Source organism: Pogona vitticeps, chromosome 2, assembly GCF_051106095.1.
Source record: "Pogona vitticeps strain Pit_001003342236 chromosome 2, PviZW2.1, whole genome shotgun sequence".
In the NCBI taxonomy this organism is placed as follows: Eukaryota; Metazoa; Chordata; class Lepidosauria; order Squamata; family Agamidae; genus Pogona; species Pogona vitticeps.
This window is the reverse complement of record NC_135784.1, coordinates 24,012,229-24,028,959: the sequence shown is the minus strand read 5'-3', so window position 1 is coordinate 24,028,959 and position 16,731 is coordinate 24,012,229. Positions and strand designations below refer to the sequence as shown.

Genomic DNA, 16,731 nt, shown 5'->3' with positions numbered 1-16,731 from the left:
AGCAGCCATTAGAGAACATCAACAAAGAGGAGAAAGAGAAGCAGTCAGCACTTGCACCCACTATTTAGTGGGGGTCACAATCCTCATAACACTTAAGACTCATTAACATTGCAGTTACACCACAAAAGGTAAGATCCTTAAACCCCACAAACTCTGGAGGATCTTCCCCCAACAGATCTTAAGGATCAGGATAAGGAACACTCACCTCGGCCTCTCTGTTGCCGCTCCTGATGTGGTTGCTAAAAGAAAAAGATGGAAACCACTGCTTTCAAATTATGGATCACCCTGACACAACCCTAGAGAAGTGGGATGCTTTGTACAACAATTGTGTGGCCTTTCTTCGAAGATCTTGATCTGTGAGATTAACATTTGGGAGTGGCTGTTCTTCCAGGTAGGCAGAGTCCAGAGTACAACAGAGTGTAAAGGTCGGTGCCAGGCTTGAAATTGATCATCATTACCGCTCTTTCAGTGCAGCTGAGTTTCATTATTTATTTATTTATTTATTTATTTATTTATTTATTTATTTATTTATTTATTTATTTATTTATTTATTTATTTATTTATTTATTTATTCCATTTATACCCCGGCTATCTGGTCATTGAGACCATTTTTTTGTCGCCTTACTCATATTAAACTTCTAGAGTCAAGCGTTTCCTACCCGTCTCTAAAGGCAGCACTGCAATATGGGCAGGATTACACAGGCCAGGGTCCTGGCATGAGGGAGACATTGTAGTCACAATGGGGATGAGGAAAAGGCACTCTTGACCAGAAATGGTCAGTCAGTTAGTGTGATCCGGTCTACAAAAGCTGTTCCCCTGCTGTTCAGTTTAAAGACCTGTTCACCAATTCCATTTTAGCTCAAATTATTTGCTTGCCATAATCTTGCCCAGGGGTCTCCAAACTTTTCAGTGGGAGCGCCACATCATATATGCTCCACGTTTTTGAGGGCCAAAGGAAGATGTGCATATGCACGTGAACACTCCCACACTCCCACCTGCCTGCACACACTCCTGCCCACTGGCCCATGCCTGCCCGCCGGTCCACCCACCCGCTGAGCAGGATAAAAAGGCAAGGTGGGCCAGATGTGGCCTGCGGGCCGTAATTTGGAGACCCCTGATCTAACCCATCATTGACCCCAGGCGCTGCTTTGGGATCACCCTGCCAGTACTCAAGGGCAAGAGAAAGAGAGGTTACTTATCTGTAACCATGGTTCTTCGAGTGGTCCTCTGTGAATCCACACAAATGGGTTTTACTGCACTTATGCAGAACTCCTCGGAATATTCTTGAGCTTAAAAAGACATGATTAGTAGGACATTGATTAGTGGCGCACATGCTCCGCCCAGCCATAATACCTCACTTCTGAAATGTCCGCTGCTGTCAAGGCTCTGACTCCCACAAAGCTCAAGACATCATGTGACGGACAACGGGGAGGCTGAGTGGTATGTGTGGATTCACAGAGGACCACTCAAAGAACCATGATTACAGGTAAGTAACCTCTCTTTCTTCTTCATGGCCTCTGTGAATGCACACAAATGGGTGACCAGCAAGCTCACTTACCGGGAGGAGGGCCATCACGCCAACACCAAAGTCAGCACAGCCCTTCCAAAACTTGTTTCCTTCTTGGCCCTGACGTCAAGACGATAATGCGTCACAAAAGTCGAGGGTGTAGACCAAGTGGCCGCTCAATAGATGTCAGATCATGTCTTTTTAAGCTCTAGAATATTCCGAGGAGTCCTGCATAAGCGCAGTAAAACCCATTTGTGTGGATTCACAGAGGACCACTCGAAGAACCATGGTTACAGGTAAGTAACCTCTCTTTCTCTTTCAACGCCACGCAACCATGCTGTAGACGTAGCCATAGCTCTCGTAGGGTGTGCCTTCAGCACTTCTGGCAGAGTCTTGCCTGCCAAGTCATAAGCTAAAGTAGTAATAGCAGAGACAATCCACCCCGAGACTGTCTGCGAGGAGGCAGGAGAGCCCTTTCGTGGGCCATGGAAGCACAGAAAAAGTCTGGGGGAAGTGCGGAATTCCTTAGTCCTAGAAATGTAAAATGCTAAGGCACAACAAATGTCGAGGGAGTGGAGTATGTGCTCAACATCAGAAGAGGGATTTGGAAATAACAACAGAAGAATTAGAGGTTGATTAATATGGAAATCAGAAATCACTTTGGGAAGAAAGGACACATCTAGATATAATACAAGTTTGTCGGGATAAAATTGAATGTAAGGGGGATTAGTTCGAAGAGCGAATAGCTTGCTTGCTCGACGTGCAAAAGTTGTAGCCACAGGGAACAAAGTCTCGATAGAAAGAAGTTTGAGATGCGCCGAGGCCATGGGCTCAAATGGTGGACGAGCGAGTGCAAGGAGGACAACCTGGAGAGACCACTGTGGAAGTGGAGGTCGTGGAGGTGGGCGCATGTTCTGCAAACCTCTCAGAAATCTCTTCAAAGTAGGATGAGAAAATAAACGAGAGGCCTCCAACCCTTCAGGCTGATATGAAACTATCACAGAAATATAAACTTTCAATGTTGAATGAGCCAAACCTTGGTCAAACAAATAACAAAGGAACTTGAGAAGGGTGTCCAAGGAGACAGGAACCACAGGCAATTTCCGCGATGCAGCAAACTTGATGAAAGTGTTTCGCTTATACGAATACAGCAGTTGAGTAAAGGGCTTCCTAGCCCTGTTTAAGACTTCAGCCTCATTGGAGGAATTCTCCACGCAGTGAGGTGTAGAGAGTCGAGGTCGGGATGACAAATCTGACCTTCCTCCTGAGTCAGAAGGGATGGTTGAAGAGGTAACCTCAGGAAGTCGGTAGCCATGGCTCTGAGAGTGGTGAACCATGGTTGTCGAGGCCATCATGGTGCTATTAGAAAGGGATCGGAGTTCAGCTGACAGAGCCTGACTATTATTCGCTGGATGACTGGAATGAGTGGAAAGAGATAAAGGAGACCGTCGCCCCAGTCCACCATGAAAGTGTTGCCTAGAGAGTTCTCTCCTATTCCTGCCCATGAGCAGTACCTCTTCATTTGAAGTTGACCTGGTGGCGAAGACATCAAGACCTGGCATTCCCCACCGACTGCACAGAAAAGAGAAGACGGTGTCATTGAGGGCCCACTCGTGGGTTTGGGTGGTAAGATAGTTCAGACGGTCATTGTCCTCTGTGGTCACGTGAAGGGCCAGCGGAAAGACATGGTGACAATAACACCATTCCCTCAGCTGAATCGCTAAACATAGATTTAAAGAATGGGTGCCACACTGTTTGTTGATATAATGCAGGGTGGTCATATTGTCTGTGAATGACCTGGACTCCGCAACCAGCTACGAAAAAATGAAAAGCTCAGAAGGATTTGATGACTGCAAGCAAATCCAGGTGATCGATGTGCAGCAGTCTCTCTGCGCTTGATCACAAAGCGTGGCTCTCTCGATGACTATAGTGTGGACTAACTCCTTGGTCTCATAGAAAGAAGATGGACTGTCTGTAAGAATTAGGATCTGCGTAGGCACCAATGCTAATTATTAGGGATGGGGGAGGGTATTTGTATATGAATAAAAATATCCATGCACAGCTGGAGTTAACAAGGATCCGCCCCCGCTCAAGCGTCTAGCGCCAGCGGTGGCCTTGCTCATCCTTCCAATCACTCGCGGAGCCCCACTCTCTTCCTGCTTGGCTAGCCACTTGGCCGCCATGCAGGGAGACTCGTCCTTCCTTCCCTTTCTTGCAATCCACAAGCCCAGCTTTAAAAAAAAAAAAGCTCTGCCACTGGAACAAAAGTTCCAGCTTGGTCATGGAGCATTGTCAGGCTTATGTCTGATCTCCTGCACATCATCTGATTGATGGGAAATTGCTTGCATCAGACCATCCCAAAGTACAGGCTATTTCCATCCTTCTGCGGTTGGCAAAATGAGTACCCAGCTGGATTAGGGGAAGAGGCAACGTGGAGCCTGCATAATTGAATTGCAAACCACCTAGAGAATACTTCAAGTGTTCTGTCTGGGACAATATATAAGCAGCACATTTTTTTTTCTTTTGGTGTGTGGGTTCTGTCACAGTATGTAAACAGCAGTCATGGGGGACAAGGCACTGAGAGGCTCTTCCAGACGAGACCGTTGCAGTGGCGTAGTGCAGGATTGGCACAGGATTGGTCGCCCGGGTGCATGGATGTTAAGGGGTGTGAAATTCATTCACCACACACACACACACAGCCAACCCCCTTTCCCACTGCCCCACCGTCTTGGGGGGTTTGTTTGTTTGTTGGGTTCCCCACCCATTTCCTATGGGTCTTGGGAGGTTTGGTTGCTTTTTGGAGTGTTTTTTCCCATTTCCAATGGGGCTTGGGGGGGTTGGTTGATTTTGGGGTTTTCTCCCCAATTTCTGATGGGTCTTGGGGGGTTTGGTTGCTCTTTGATGTGTCCCTCCATTTCTGATGGGTCTTGCATGCTTCCCCTACTTTTCCCTTTGTTCTCTATGTATTTTGGATCTGGTCCCTTTGTTCTCTGTGCATTTTGGAGCTGGTCACTTTGTTTTCTGTGCATTTCTGATGGGTCTAGCACACTTGATTGCTTTTGTTTTCTTTCTTCCCCCCCCCCTTCAGCCGGAAGGGATTAATTGCATTTCCAATGAATCTTGCAGTGATTTTTTTGTGATTATTTTCTTTCTACTATAATGCTTTCTAATTGGGAGTTCCAATATTTGCCCGCTAGATGCCATAGTGAAACGATTTGCAATCATATTATAGTCTTCTCCAGTTGATGTTTGGCTTGACTGGAATGATGTTTTCCTTTACCCCTCTCCCCCTCTTAAAAGTTATTTCACACCTTCCTCCTGACCCTGGCTTTTTAATTCACCCATGTTGGACATGTAACCCACCTCCAGTGAGCCCTGGGACCAGCTGAGCAGAGATGAGTGCTCAGGGTTTGAAAACCACGGGCACAGAAATCAAACTTTCTCTTTCTAGGTGGTGATTTCAGAAGTGACCATTTCCAAAAAAGACCCTTAACAGCAGGCATGAGAAGAGCAGAACATAGCCCTTCTTCCTTCCTCCTTTTGACAAGCGCCATCAGTTCGTGAGGCTGTTGTTTGACCTGCAGGAGGAATTCTAATCTTTGTCAGCCATGAGGGGGCAATATTACTTCTCTGTGAATTGATGTTGTGCCTTTCCACTCTCCAGTCACCGAGAGGTTTTAATAACCTTTGAACAGCAGAGCTCGAGGGGAACTTATGGGTCAGAGAGGGCAGCTGCTCTCGAGGAGGCACAGTGAGGAATTGAAGCCCCCAGACTCTGGCTACGCAGCCAGAGACCTGAGCCACTGAACCATCCAGCAGTGTTAAGGAGTACTACAATTTAAAATCTGGTAACCTAGGAATGGCTGAAATCCAATCATATGAAGTTCTGCCATGCAAGTCTGACGATGTTATTAGCTGCGGCTGGATATTTTATGCGAAAATGGTCCAATTTCTCCCCCCGTCCAATGTTTCTGAAGCTCCTGAGGATCCCTTTGGTCCTGCTGGAGCTTTTGAAGACAGCCATTTCCCTTGTCCTCGAATACGGGCAGAGTGGGGCCAAAGTAGGGCCTGGAATGAGTGACAGCCTGGAGGATGTCTATCAAGGTGACGTTCATTCCAGCTAAGACAGAAGTGATGGAAGGTGAGCAGGCCTTTAAACCGATGGGCAGGGGAGCAGCTTTGGCAGACAGGATCACACGAAGTGCCTGCCGAAACCACACACACATCCGCAGGTTCAAGATCCTTTTGGATTCTCAGACGCCAACTCTGGTCTGGTGTGTCTTTCCTCTTCGCCATCCAGTGTGTGACTACGGTGCCTCCCTCATGTCAGGACCCTGGCCTCTGTAATCCTGCCCATTATGGGGTGCTGCCATGACAGACAGGTAGGAAGCTATAGAGTCTAGAAGTTTAATATGAGCAAGGCAAAAAAAAAAGAGCTGTAATGATTATCTATTCCAAGCCTGGCTCCGACCTTTACACCATGCTGTACTCTGGACTCTGATTAGCTGGAGGAATAACCACTACCAAACATCAAATTTATCTATCAAGTCCTTCACAGAAAGACCACACACTTTTATGTACACAGACAGTTTCCAGTTCTGCTAAGGTTGTATCTGGATTCACCAGGGTGGGCCTTTAATTGAAAACAGTGGATTCCATCTTTTCCTTTCACCAGCTGCAGCAACACAGGGGCCGAGGTAAGTGTTTTTTTGTAGCACCAAATGAGGTTCGGATGTTTGAAGGAAAGTTTCTCCTGGTATATGCCTGACTTTAAGATTTTTTTTTTGAGGGAGGATCCTCTGTGCCCCACCATAAATGAACAATGCCCTGCCAGGAGAGGGAGGAGAGGGCTTGCTCAGCTCTGCCCTCTTGGGTGCGGAGGGTTTTCTCTTGAAAGATTGGACTAGTGCCAAGGTCAATTCCGTTTTAATGCCGAGTTTAACCACAGCTGGCCAGCAGAGCTTGTGGGGTTTCTGCATCTTACCTTTTGCGGGGTAATGGCAATGTTTAATGTGTCTTAGACTGATGAGGATTGTGGCCCCACTAAAGAGTGGGTACAAGTGCTGACTGCTTCTGTTTCTCCCTTCTCCTGATCTTCTCTAATGGCTGATCTCTAGTTTTAAAAGAAGCAATTAAACACTAACAGTTTCCATTCTGAGAAATCTGGAAGTAAAGAAATCCTTACAGTAGCCATCACTAACTATATCTGCACTTTAGAACTATGGTACCATATTTTCCCCTCTATAAGATGCTACTTTTCCCTAAAATCATTACTCTGAGAGCTGAGGAGAGGGGGAAAAACAGCCCATACCTTGCCTCTGTAAAGCCACAAGGCTTAGTTTCCTCCAGTCAGTAGATTTATGGAACTAACATCAACGGATCCCGAACAAACCAACTGGAATACACCTCTTTTGAGGTGGAGCCTGTAGGCTCAAGATTCAATGGAGACAAAATGTCTGACCTTCTGAGCTCAGAGGCTGAATCCTCAAAGTTAATTTTTCTTAATTTGGGGGTTAGAAAATTGGGGTGGGTGTGTCTTATAAACGGAAAAATAAAGTATATCCACTGTAAGGATTTTCTTCAGACACTGGGTTAGTACCTTCAGCTGTCCAAATGGACCACAGTGTGATCTTGTGCAACATCCTTTTTCCTCTCAGATGTGGTCCAATGGAAGGATGACTCACATACACCAATTTCTTATAATAAAACAGATTTATTATAGAACTGCTTAGCAACTTCATGGTTACCAAAGTCTTCAGTCTCATGTTTTAAACAACAGGTCATAGTTCTTCTTGTTTTCAAACTGTAACAAATCCCGTTCTAATGACAAGGGTGAAGAACGTAGAACTCTATGACTCCATGTATTCGTGAAGGCTTTCACGGCCGGGATCTAATGGTTGTTGTGGATTTTTCGGGCTCTTTGGCCGTGTTCTGAAGGTTGTTCTTCCTGACGTTTCACCAGTCTCTCTGCTGTCCTCTGAAGATGCTGGCCACAGAGACTGGTGAAACATCAGGAAGAACAACCTTCAGAACACGGCCAAAGAGCCCGAAAAACCCACACCAACCATCTATGACTCCACTTAGGTGCCAGGCCAGATCTGTCAAGTGAATCGTATCATTGGGGAAGGTGGAAAACCCAGTCCACCTGTGGCTCTGTGAAGGAGTGTAGAGTGGGAGTGTGCTGCCCTTAGCTGTAAAAGATATAGAAACAGAAGAAAAATCAAATGAAGGGGATCAAACAACAGACCAAATGACAGTTACAGAGAAGGCGGGAGAACTGAACCTGGATAACAGAGCGGGAAAGACGGAGGTTTGCTTGGTGGAAGGGGAGTGGGTGAAGCAAGAAGTATCTGTGTGGGAGGAAGATATAAATGAGGAGGGGGTTAGGTGGTTTAGCTCAGTAGTAGAGGAGTATGAAAAGAAGAAACAAGAAGAGCGTATAAGAGTATTTGAGAGGGTTCACACCCAGAGCCTCATGAAAGATTTCCTGAACCCGAAGGTCGGAGGACTGTTGCCAGATCCTGAGATAGTAAAGGAGAAGGCTAGCTGGTACATGACTAAGGAATGGACAGTAATTGTTGTGCCCCGAGAGCTTGAGCTGCAACGTGAAAAAAGAAGCTTCACGACATCCTTTCCCTGAAGGACCGGACGAGAGAGGGTGGGTACGCCATACATGTTGTGGGACAATTTATGCGATAGGGAGCTTTCCCCCTCAGAAACCCGAGCAGAAAGAATGGCGTGGGGAGGCTCGCCACTGAGTCCTTGGGATTACAATACAGTGGTGCCCCGCCTAGCGGCATTAATCCGTTCCAGGAAAAACGTCGCTATCCGGAAACATCGCTATACGGAAAGAAAAACCCCATAGGAACGCATTAAACTCTGTTTAATGCATTCCTATGGGGACAAAACTCACCGTTATGCAAAGATTCCCCATACGGCCACCATTTTCGCCGCCTCGGTAAGCGAGGAATCGGTGCGAAAATGCTGTGGGTGGCCATTTTGTTGATGTGGCGGCCAATTTGGAACCGCCAATCAGCTGTTTCTAAAACATCGCAATTCGAAGATCGCTAAGTGAAACACCGATCATCGCAATGCGATGTTTTGCCTATTCAAAACATCGCAATGCAATCGCAAAAGCGTTCGCAAAATCCGCATCGCTATGCGGATTCGTCGTTAAATGGTACACTCGTTATGCGAGGCACCACTGTAAAAGTTTTGTTTCCAATGGTTGTGGTTTGTTGCCAGAATTGAAACCGTTTGAACCTGTAAGCGAGGTGCTGGTGAATGTAGGAGAGAATAAAGAAGACACGTTCAAAGTTATTGAGACGGCTCCTTTATTATTTCCCGCCGAAATTGAGGAGCCGTCCCAGGGGGGAAAAGAACCTGTTCGCAGGCTCCCATACCTTCTTGCCTGGGTTCTGTCTCAGCCTTGGCCTGAATGGACTGGCCTCACGGGGTTCCCCTGGACTCTCTGTACATCTTTGACCTCTTCTCTGGGCCTCTCATTGTTGTCAAGCCTTGGACTCTTTTTGTCTTTTTCTGTCCTTAGTTTCTCCCCAACAAGGTGGCTTCCTATAGATTCGTCTCTTCCACTGTATTCTCTTGGGAGGGGTCTTCCTGCACTATCCAGGGGTCTTCCTGCACTATCTCCACCAAAACCTCTTCCTCCTCTATGTTTCCCGCTTCCTGCACCCAAAAAGCCTCTTCATCTTCCAACTGCCCCCCTCCCTCCTCCATTCTTCCTTTTATCACCTCAGTCTTTCCCGCTGAAATGGCACCCTCTGGTGTCTCTTCTCCTAAACACCACCCTTGTAAATCTATTATAGTAGACAAGATTGGTTCATTCCATGTCAAATCCACCAATGAAAAATCAATTTTGGAACTTGATGTCATGGATTTGGTCCATTTTTGGTGATAAGCCTCTTATGTCTTAGTTGATCATTTTCCTTGTAGTACACAACAATGGGATGAACAGTTGCCATAGAGTTGTTCCAGTGGAAATTCAAGATGTAGATTTTGATCATTTGATCCAGTGGGCAAACTGGATCCAATTACAGCTGCAGGGAGAACATACCAGCTAACTCCACAGGATATGACAAAAGCATCCAGCATGCTAGCCAAGAAAAAAGAAATTCTTAATCATTAGGTATAGAAATGTTGATCTATCACGTTCCAATAAAGCTGGCTCTGTGTGTGTGTGTGTGTGTGTGTGTGTGTGTGTGTGTGTGTGTGTGTGTGTGGTTTTTTCCCCCAGCCCCATCGCATTCCAGTGGGGCTTCGAGTCGTGTTGGGGTTGTGGGTTTTTTGGGTGTTTTTTTTTTTTTTGTGGTCTGGAACAGTTTAATCGCATTCCAATGCATTCCTATGGGAAGCGGTGCTTCGACCTACGACCTTTTCGAGTTACGCCCGTCTTCTGGAACGGATTATGGTCGTAAGTCGAGGCACCACTGTACAGTTACAGGGAGAACATACCAGCTAACCCCAGACGATATGACAAAAGCATCCAACATGCTAGCCAAGAAAAAAGAGGTTCTTAATCATTAGGTATAAAAATTTAGGTCTATTTTCGGAGCTAAGTCCATTTGAATCCTTGTCACTGCCATTTTGTTTGATACCATTAAGGTACTAGCCTAGTATTGGATTTGGATTGACTGGCTACATGTTTATCTTTAAGTGTGAACTGTTTGAATCCTCAGCATGAACTCTGCTCCAAAGTTCTCAAGTTCCAGCTGTAGGAACAATGTTTTGATAAAGTGTTATTTCACTACTGAAATTTAGATAGTAGTAAGGCCAACTCTGAGGAAGACTTCTGAGAGGTCCAAGCCCAGAGAGGGACTTCAGTGGAGGTTGGATCCGACTGGATTCCAATGTCTTGCCCAACAGACATCTCTTCTTGCTTTGACTCTCTCCAATCCTGCTCTCTTCCACAGGTCCACCAAATGCCTCCTCTAAGCAGTTAGTCACTCATCGCCATGGCCTTATCTTCATCCTCCAAGTCTGTGGAAAATGCAGCCAGCTGCCCCATCTGCTTTGAATGTCTAACAGATCCCGTGACCCTGGACTGTGGCCACAACTTTTGCCGAGGCTGCATCACCAAATACTCTGAGGAGTGGGAATGGATGGGGGAACTGGAATGTCCAATTTGCAAAGCAAAGTTCCAGAAAGGGAATTTCCGATCCAATTGGCAACTGGCAAGTATAGCAGAAGCAATTAAACAGCGCCTACAAAGTCTAGAAGAGGATCTGTGTTTGCAACACAAGGAAAAACTCCCCCTCTTCTGCAAAGAAGACAATAAATTGGTGTGCTTCGTTTGCAAGCAATCCCCAGAACATAATACACATACTGTGATTCGAAAGGAAGAGGCTGCCCAGGAATACAAGGTAGGAAGTTCTCTACATCCTTGGTAATGAAATCTTTTTATTCTTCTTACAGACAGAAATTTTCTTCTCAAAGAGCTGGCGGAATTTTCCATCTGTAGGATTGATGCCAGTTACATTCTGCTTTTACAGAGACTAAATTCCAGAGATGAACCTTTGGATTGAAAGCACTGAAATATTCCTAAGGAGTGTCAGAGCATCCTTAGGCACCTTTATTTATTTATTTCCATTATTTATATGCCACCTTTCTCTCGATACGTAATCCAGGGTGGCTTACAATAGGTAATACAACAGACTTTTAAAAGACCATATGAATGCTGTTTTTTTTAATTAAAAAAAGGTATATTAAGATTAAAAAATCAAGTTTAAAAGCAGCTTCAAAACATTTAAAAACCTTTAAGTCAAAGATCAGCATTTCTGATATAAATTACTCCTAGAAAGCCTTCCTCTTCTCTTTTTCTGTCTGTGAAGGAAAGGTAAACTTCTCTGTTCTCTTCAGGAACAGCTCTGCAGTCGTTTGGAGCTTCTGAAGAAGGAAAGGAAAAGAATTCTGAAATATAAAGAGAAAAGAGAAAAAGAAAGCCAAGACCTCCTTGTAAGTGTAAATCTTATTAAGATGATAAGTTCTTCAAACGGCATGAGGTAAATGTTATACAAAAGGAAGGATCAGAGTCATAAGACAGCCTTGATTGACAACACATTTATGGTTTGTGAAGGCCTGAGCGATGATAGCCTGTTTTTTTTAGTGAAAGGAGATCCATAAAATGAGACTATATGAATCAGAGCATTGATTTTATAGGTGTAAAACATGATTATTCCAGGAGAATTCTTGTTGGATGACTGATGGGGAACCAGAAATTCCTAATTTCCAGGCCTTTACATATTGTTTAAAGAGTCTCATCATGTGAATTCACAATTTACAGAAATTGTGTTAGTTAATTCTCTTCCTGAAAGAAAGTGAGGAGGAATTAAAGAACCTCTTAATAAGGGTGAAAGAGGAGAGTGCAAAAATGGTCTGAAGTTGAACATAAAAAACCTAAGATCATGGCCACTGGTCCCATCACCTTCTGGCAAATAGAAGGGGAAAATATTGAGATAGTGACAGATTTTACTTTCCTAGCTCCATGATCACTGCAGATGGTGACAGCAGCCACGAAATTAAAAGGCGCCTCCTTCTTAGGAGGAAAGTGATGACAAACCTAGACAGCATCTTAAAAAGCAGAGACATCACCTTGCTGACAAAGATCCGCATAGTGAAAGCTATGGTTCTTCCTGTATGGAAGTGAGAGCTGGATCATAAAGAAGGCTGACCACCGAAGAATTGATGCTTTTGAATTGTGGTGCTGGAGGATGATCTTGAGAGTCCCCTGGACTGCAAAGAGAACAAACCTCTCCATTCTGAAGGAAATCAACCCTGAGTGCTCACTGGAACAACAGATCCTGAAGCTGAGGCTCCAATACTTTGGTCATCTCATTAGAAGAGAAGACTCCCTGGAAAAGACCCTCATGTTGGGAAAGTGTGAGGGCAAGAGGAGAAGGGGATGACAGAGGTTGAGATGGTTGGACAGTGTCATCGAAGCGACCAACATGAATTTGACCAAACTCTGGGAGGCAGTGGAAAATAGGAGGGCCTGGTGTGCTCTGCTCCATGGGGTCACGAAGAGTCAGACACGACTTAACAACTAAACAACAACAACATACTGTTCAAAGAGTCTCATCATGTGAATTCACAATTTACAGTAACTGTGTTAGTTAACTCTCTTCCTGTCCTAAGCTTCCTTTTCTCCCCTTTCTGTCTGTTTGTTGCAGAGACAAACAAAAGCAGAAATGAAGAAGATGAAAATAGAATTTGGGCAACTGCACCAGTTTTTGGAAGAACAAGAGAAGCTTTTGATGGCCCAGATGGAAGAGGTGAAGAAGGAGATTGCCAGGAAAAGGGAGGAGCACCTGGCCAGACTCTCCGAGAAGCTCTCCTCTCTTGAAGGTTTCATGCGGGAGATGGAGGCAAAGCGTCAAGAACCTTCCAGTGACTTCCTGAAGGTGAGACTAGCAGGAGCAGAGCAGACGACTATCCAGGGGAAAGCTGGCTCTCGAATACTTCTCTGGCTCCCACCTACAAAATAAATAAAAGGACCCAGTTTGAGCCAACTTTGGTATATGCTGGAGCATCAAGAGAAACAGAAGAGTGTGTTTAACTCAGTGCTGACTAAATACTGAGGGAACTCTGTCTGTGCTCCTGTCCTCTGAAGATGCCGGCCACAGAGACTGGCAAAATGTTAGGTAGAACAACCTTCAGAACACAGCCTAAGAGCCAGAAAAACCCACAATTTTTTTTTATTATAATTTTGCTAAAGGTAGGAAAGGTTTGTGCCCTTAGGTATTTCAGTAAATGATGGCCTTCCCATGATTCCCTGGAGACATTACATTGAATATCTTTATACAATCCCTAAATTCTAACATACATCGTTATCTCAAAGGTAGAATGAGAAGGGACCCCCAGGTATCAACCTTTTTCAAGTTGTGAAACCCTTTTATAATAGCCAAGTGACCTGCAACCACCAGGCCTATTGGCATAAAATGGCATTTTTAATGGGGTTAACTATCATGAGAAGAGAAACCTCCCTGGGATAGACAATAATACTAGGAAGAGGAAGACAGAGCCTTAAGCTGGATTGACTCAGTAGAGAAACCATGGACTTTCAGCGGGTTTTTGACTAAGGTTTTTGGGGAGTGGGGGAGCATTAATTCATGGCGGCCCCCCAAAGTGGAAGCAACTTGACCTCAGGCAACACTGCAATGCTATTGCCTGATGAGGAGTCCCCTCCACTCTGCATCCCAGTTTTTCCTAGCCTCAGTTCCAGCCAAGCTAGGATAGACTCACCAATATCATCCCCAGGAAGAGAGGAAGCTAGAAGGGAATTCTCAGACCCCTGAAGGGAAAACTGCCCCCAGTGGATGAGAAACCCCATTTTTCTCATGATGGGTTTAAAAGAATGCACACCCCCATCCCAGCCACCCTGTAAACCCCCATCGGAATCACCATCCCTTCCTCTCTAGGAAATCAACTCAGTGCCTTAAACCTTTGTTGAGAAAGCAAAGCAACTGGTATCTCATTCGCATCCAGATAGGAAAACCCCTGGTTTGTTTAAGGTGCTGACCCACCTAACCCAGAAAATACTTTGAGACACCCCCTCCCCTTGGGGGTCATGACCCACAGGTTTGAAACCCCTATGCTAAACTCTTTGTTCCTTCTCTCTTTTCCCTCAGGATGTTCGGGGCATCTTGCAAAGGTAAGTGGAGCTGCTCAATTCCATTAGTGCTTCATGATACTGGAAGGGCCTTTGTGCAAGAGAAGTGGTCTTGTATTCTGGTGGAGAGATAATGTTGCTCTCCAGCATCACAGAGTAAAACAACGGGTATTAACAATGAGCACCCCATTTCTCCCACCCAAGAGCCCTGCCACAGACTAAGTCTTTCCTCTCCTCCCTGGCAGACAGTTGAAGGTTCTCCTAGACCCTCTTTTTCATCTAATACAGTATGAACATTTCCTCTCATCTCCTTTCTATAAAAAGTTGTGTTCTCTCCTGAATCAACACAGAGGTTATGAGGAAAAATTTACCTTTACTAGCGAAGTCTTCTCGTTTCTGGTAATCTCTAGAAATCTCTCTGCGAGAGGAACTGCTATTGCAGAGCAAGGCTTCATGCATTCAAAAGCAGCAGGGGTGAAGGAACAGATAAGGAAAGCAGACACGGCCATGGTCTTTTAGAACTGGACATCAAATGGTGGTTGAAATCTATGCACGCAGCTGTGCCTGGGGAAAGCTGCCAAGGTCATCAGAGGAAATAATTTTCAGTAATTTAAACTTCCTTCATCAGTCCTGCAGCTTTTCCAATTCCTGAGTAATCTGTGTCATAGCATGGAAGTTGTGGGAGGAGCCGCAGGGTGGGAGGAGGAAGTCTTTAATTACCAAGCTTCTCCCTGTCATGTGGTTGCAACAATTTATGGTACGTAAAGGTTTCTCCTGTCCTGCAACTCTCAGTTTCCATGCAATGATAGGCATTACTTGGGAGATTAGCTGTGGAAAATTTTTAATTCCCAACCATCACTCCCTTCAGCCTCCCACAGGTTTAACTACACAAACAGGATTACAGGTAGTACTTACTTCATTTTTATACTACCTTCCCTGCATTTACTGTCTTTTCCCCAGAAATGGAAAATGCTCTATTTCTGTAAGTTTCACTTTGTGGCTGAGGCGAAGGAATGAACCCTTCTCTTTCGCCAAATAAATAAATAAAAAAGACTCCTAGTCCATCAGTCCAACCACAATACCAACCTGGTTCTCAGCTAGAGCTCCTGACATTTTAGCCCACTAAATCCTGAGTTTGGTTACGAGACACAATAAAGACTCTTGGTCTCTAGGGTTTTAATCTGAGGGGATTTGGAAGAACCTCCCACTCCTACCATAGACAGTGCCAAACCTCCAAAAGCCATTTTCAGTAATTTTAAAATATTGAAACCTTGAATCACTAAATGGAGAGTTTAGGGTTTCTTCCTTACTTGAGGTAGAGGTGGGGACAGAGGCTCTTAGATTCCCTTACAAATCCCATGAAATAAAAACTACAGAAGCAGACCAATTTTGAGGAAGAATAATTGCATTTTTAAACTTGAAAGGCCCCAAATGAAGGCCACGAGGACTGCAAAAATGCCCCTAAGGTTCGCCTCCTGCCTGAGGACCATATAAGGCCTATGCGTGTCTTCGTGGGTTTCCTTTTCCACTCACTCCCTTTATTTTCCTTCAGATGAGAATTCTGACTTGGATAGGATGGGCGGTGAAGTGACCTTGTTTTTCTCTCCATCAGCCATGAGAAGGAGGAGACATTTCAGAATCCTGAGGCTTTCTCTCCTGAGCTGAAGTCGAAGATACAGCGTGTCTATGATAGAAATGCCTTTCTAGCTGAGAGGATGAAGCAGTTCAAAGGTAAAGCAGAATGCCGGCAAAGATTGGCCCTGGTCCTAAAGGGAACAAGAGAAAGTGTGGTTTTTATTTTCTTACTGTCACAAACTGCAATTGAGCTAACAAAGCCCAGCCACTCTTTCCTTTTCCTGCTCTCAGAATAGACACAACATAGGGTGACTCTCAGGCTCTGTGCAATGGGGTGGGAAGAGGATCTTGATTATGGTGAAAAGACAACATTGTGTGGGTGGGTGTGTTCCCTCTCATGTGTATCAGTTTCACACCACTTACTCATCTACCCAGTTTAAGGAGGTTTCTTCAATGAGGGCTGCAGAGGGATTTGTTAAGGAAAACTCCAGCCCAGATATATTTGATAGGTGCTCTTTGGTAACCCTAGGGACGTGGGTGGCACTGTGGACTAAACCGCAGAAGCCTGTGGTGCAGGGTCAGAAGACCAGCAGTCGTAAGATCGAATCCACGTGACGGAGTGAGCACCCGTCACTTGTCCCAGCTCCCGCCAACCTAGTGGTTCGAAAGCATGCAAATGCGAGTAGATTAATAGGGACCACCTCAGTGGGAAGGTAACAGCGTTCCGTATCTAAGTAGCACTGGCCATGTGACCACGGAAGATTGTCTTCGGACAAAAACGCTGGCTCTATGGCTTGGAAACGGGGATGAGCACCGCCCCCTAGAGTTGAACACAACTGGACAAAAATTGTCAAGGGGAACCTTTACCTTTACCTTTGGTAACCCACGAAAGTTGAGAAAGGAATACATTAAACAAGGTAGTCTAATTTTAAAAAATGGTTACAGAGAAGATACTCCTAAGAGAAACCAGCATTTTATAACATTTCATAACAACACCACATTTTATAACAATATTTCATAACAT

General features: G+C 45.0%; 1 protein-coding gene across 1 annotated transcript in view; it reads left to right on the top strand.

Annotated features, from left to right (window-relative positions):
- The first annotated feature begins 4,074 nt into the window (after positions 1 to 4,074).
- Positions 4,075 to 16,731, top strand: part of LOC110069932 (tripartite motif-containing protein 10) — a 37,059-nt gene continuing 24,402 nt past the window's right edge. The window contains exons 1-6 of the mRNA XM_078386831.1: positions 4,075 to 6,204; positions 10,438 to 10,887; positions 11,384 to 11,479; positions 12,694 to 12,924; positions 14,152 to 14,174; positions 15,745 to 15,863. Coding sequence (XP_078242957.1) covers positions 10,480 to 10,887; positions 11,384 to 11,479; positions 12,694 to 12,924; positions 14,152 to 14,174; positions 15,745 to 15,863 — 877 coding nt within the window. The 5' untranslated portion in view covers positions 4,075 to 6,204; positions 10,438 to 10,479. The remainder of the gene's footprint in view (positions 6,205 to 10,437; positions 10,888 to 11,383; positions 11,480 to 12,693; positions 12,925 to 14,151; positions 14,175 to 15,744; positions 15,864 to 16,731) is intronic.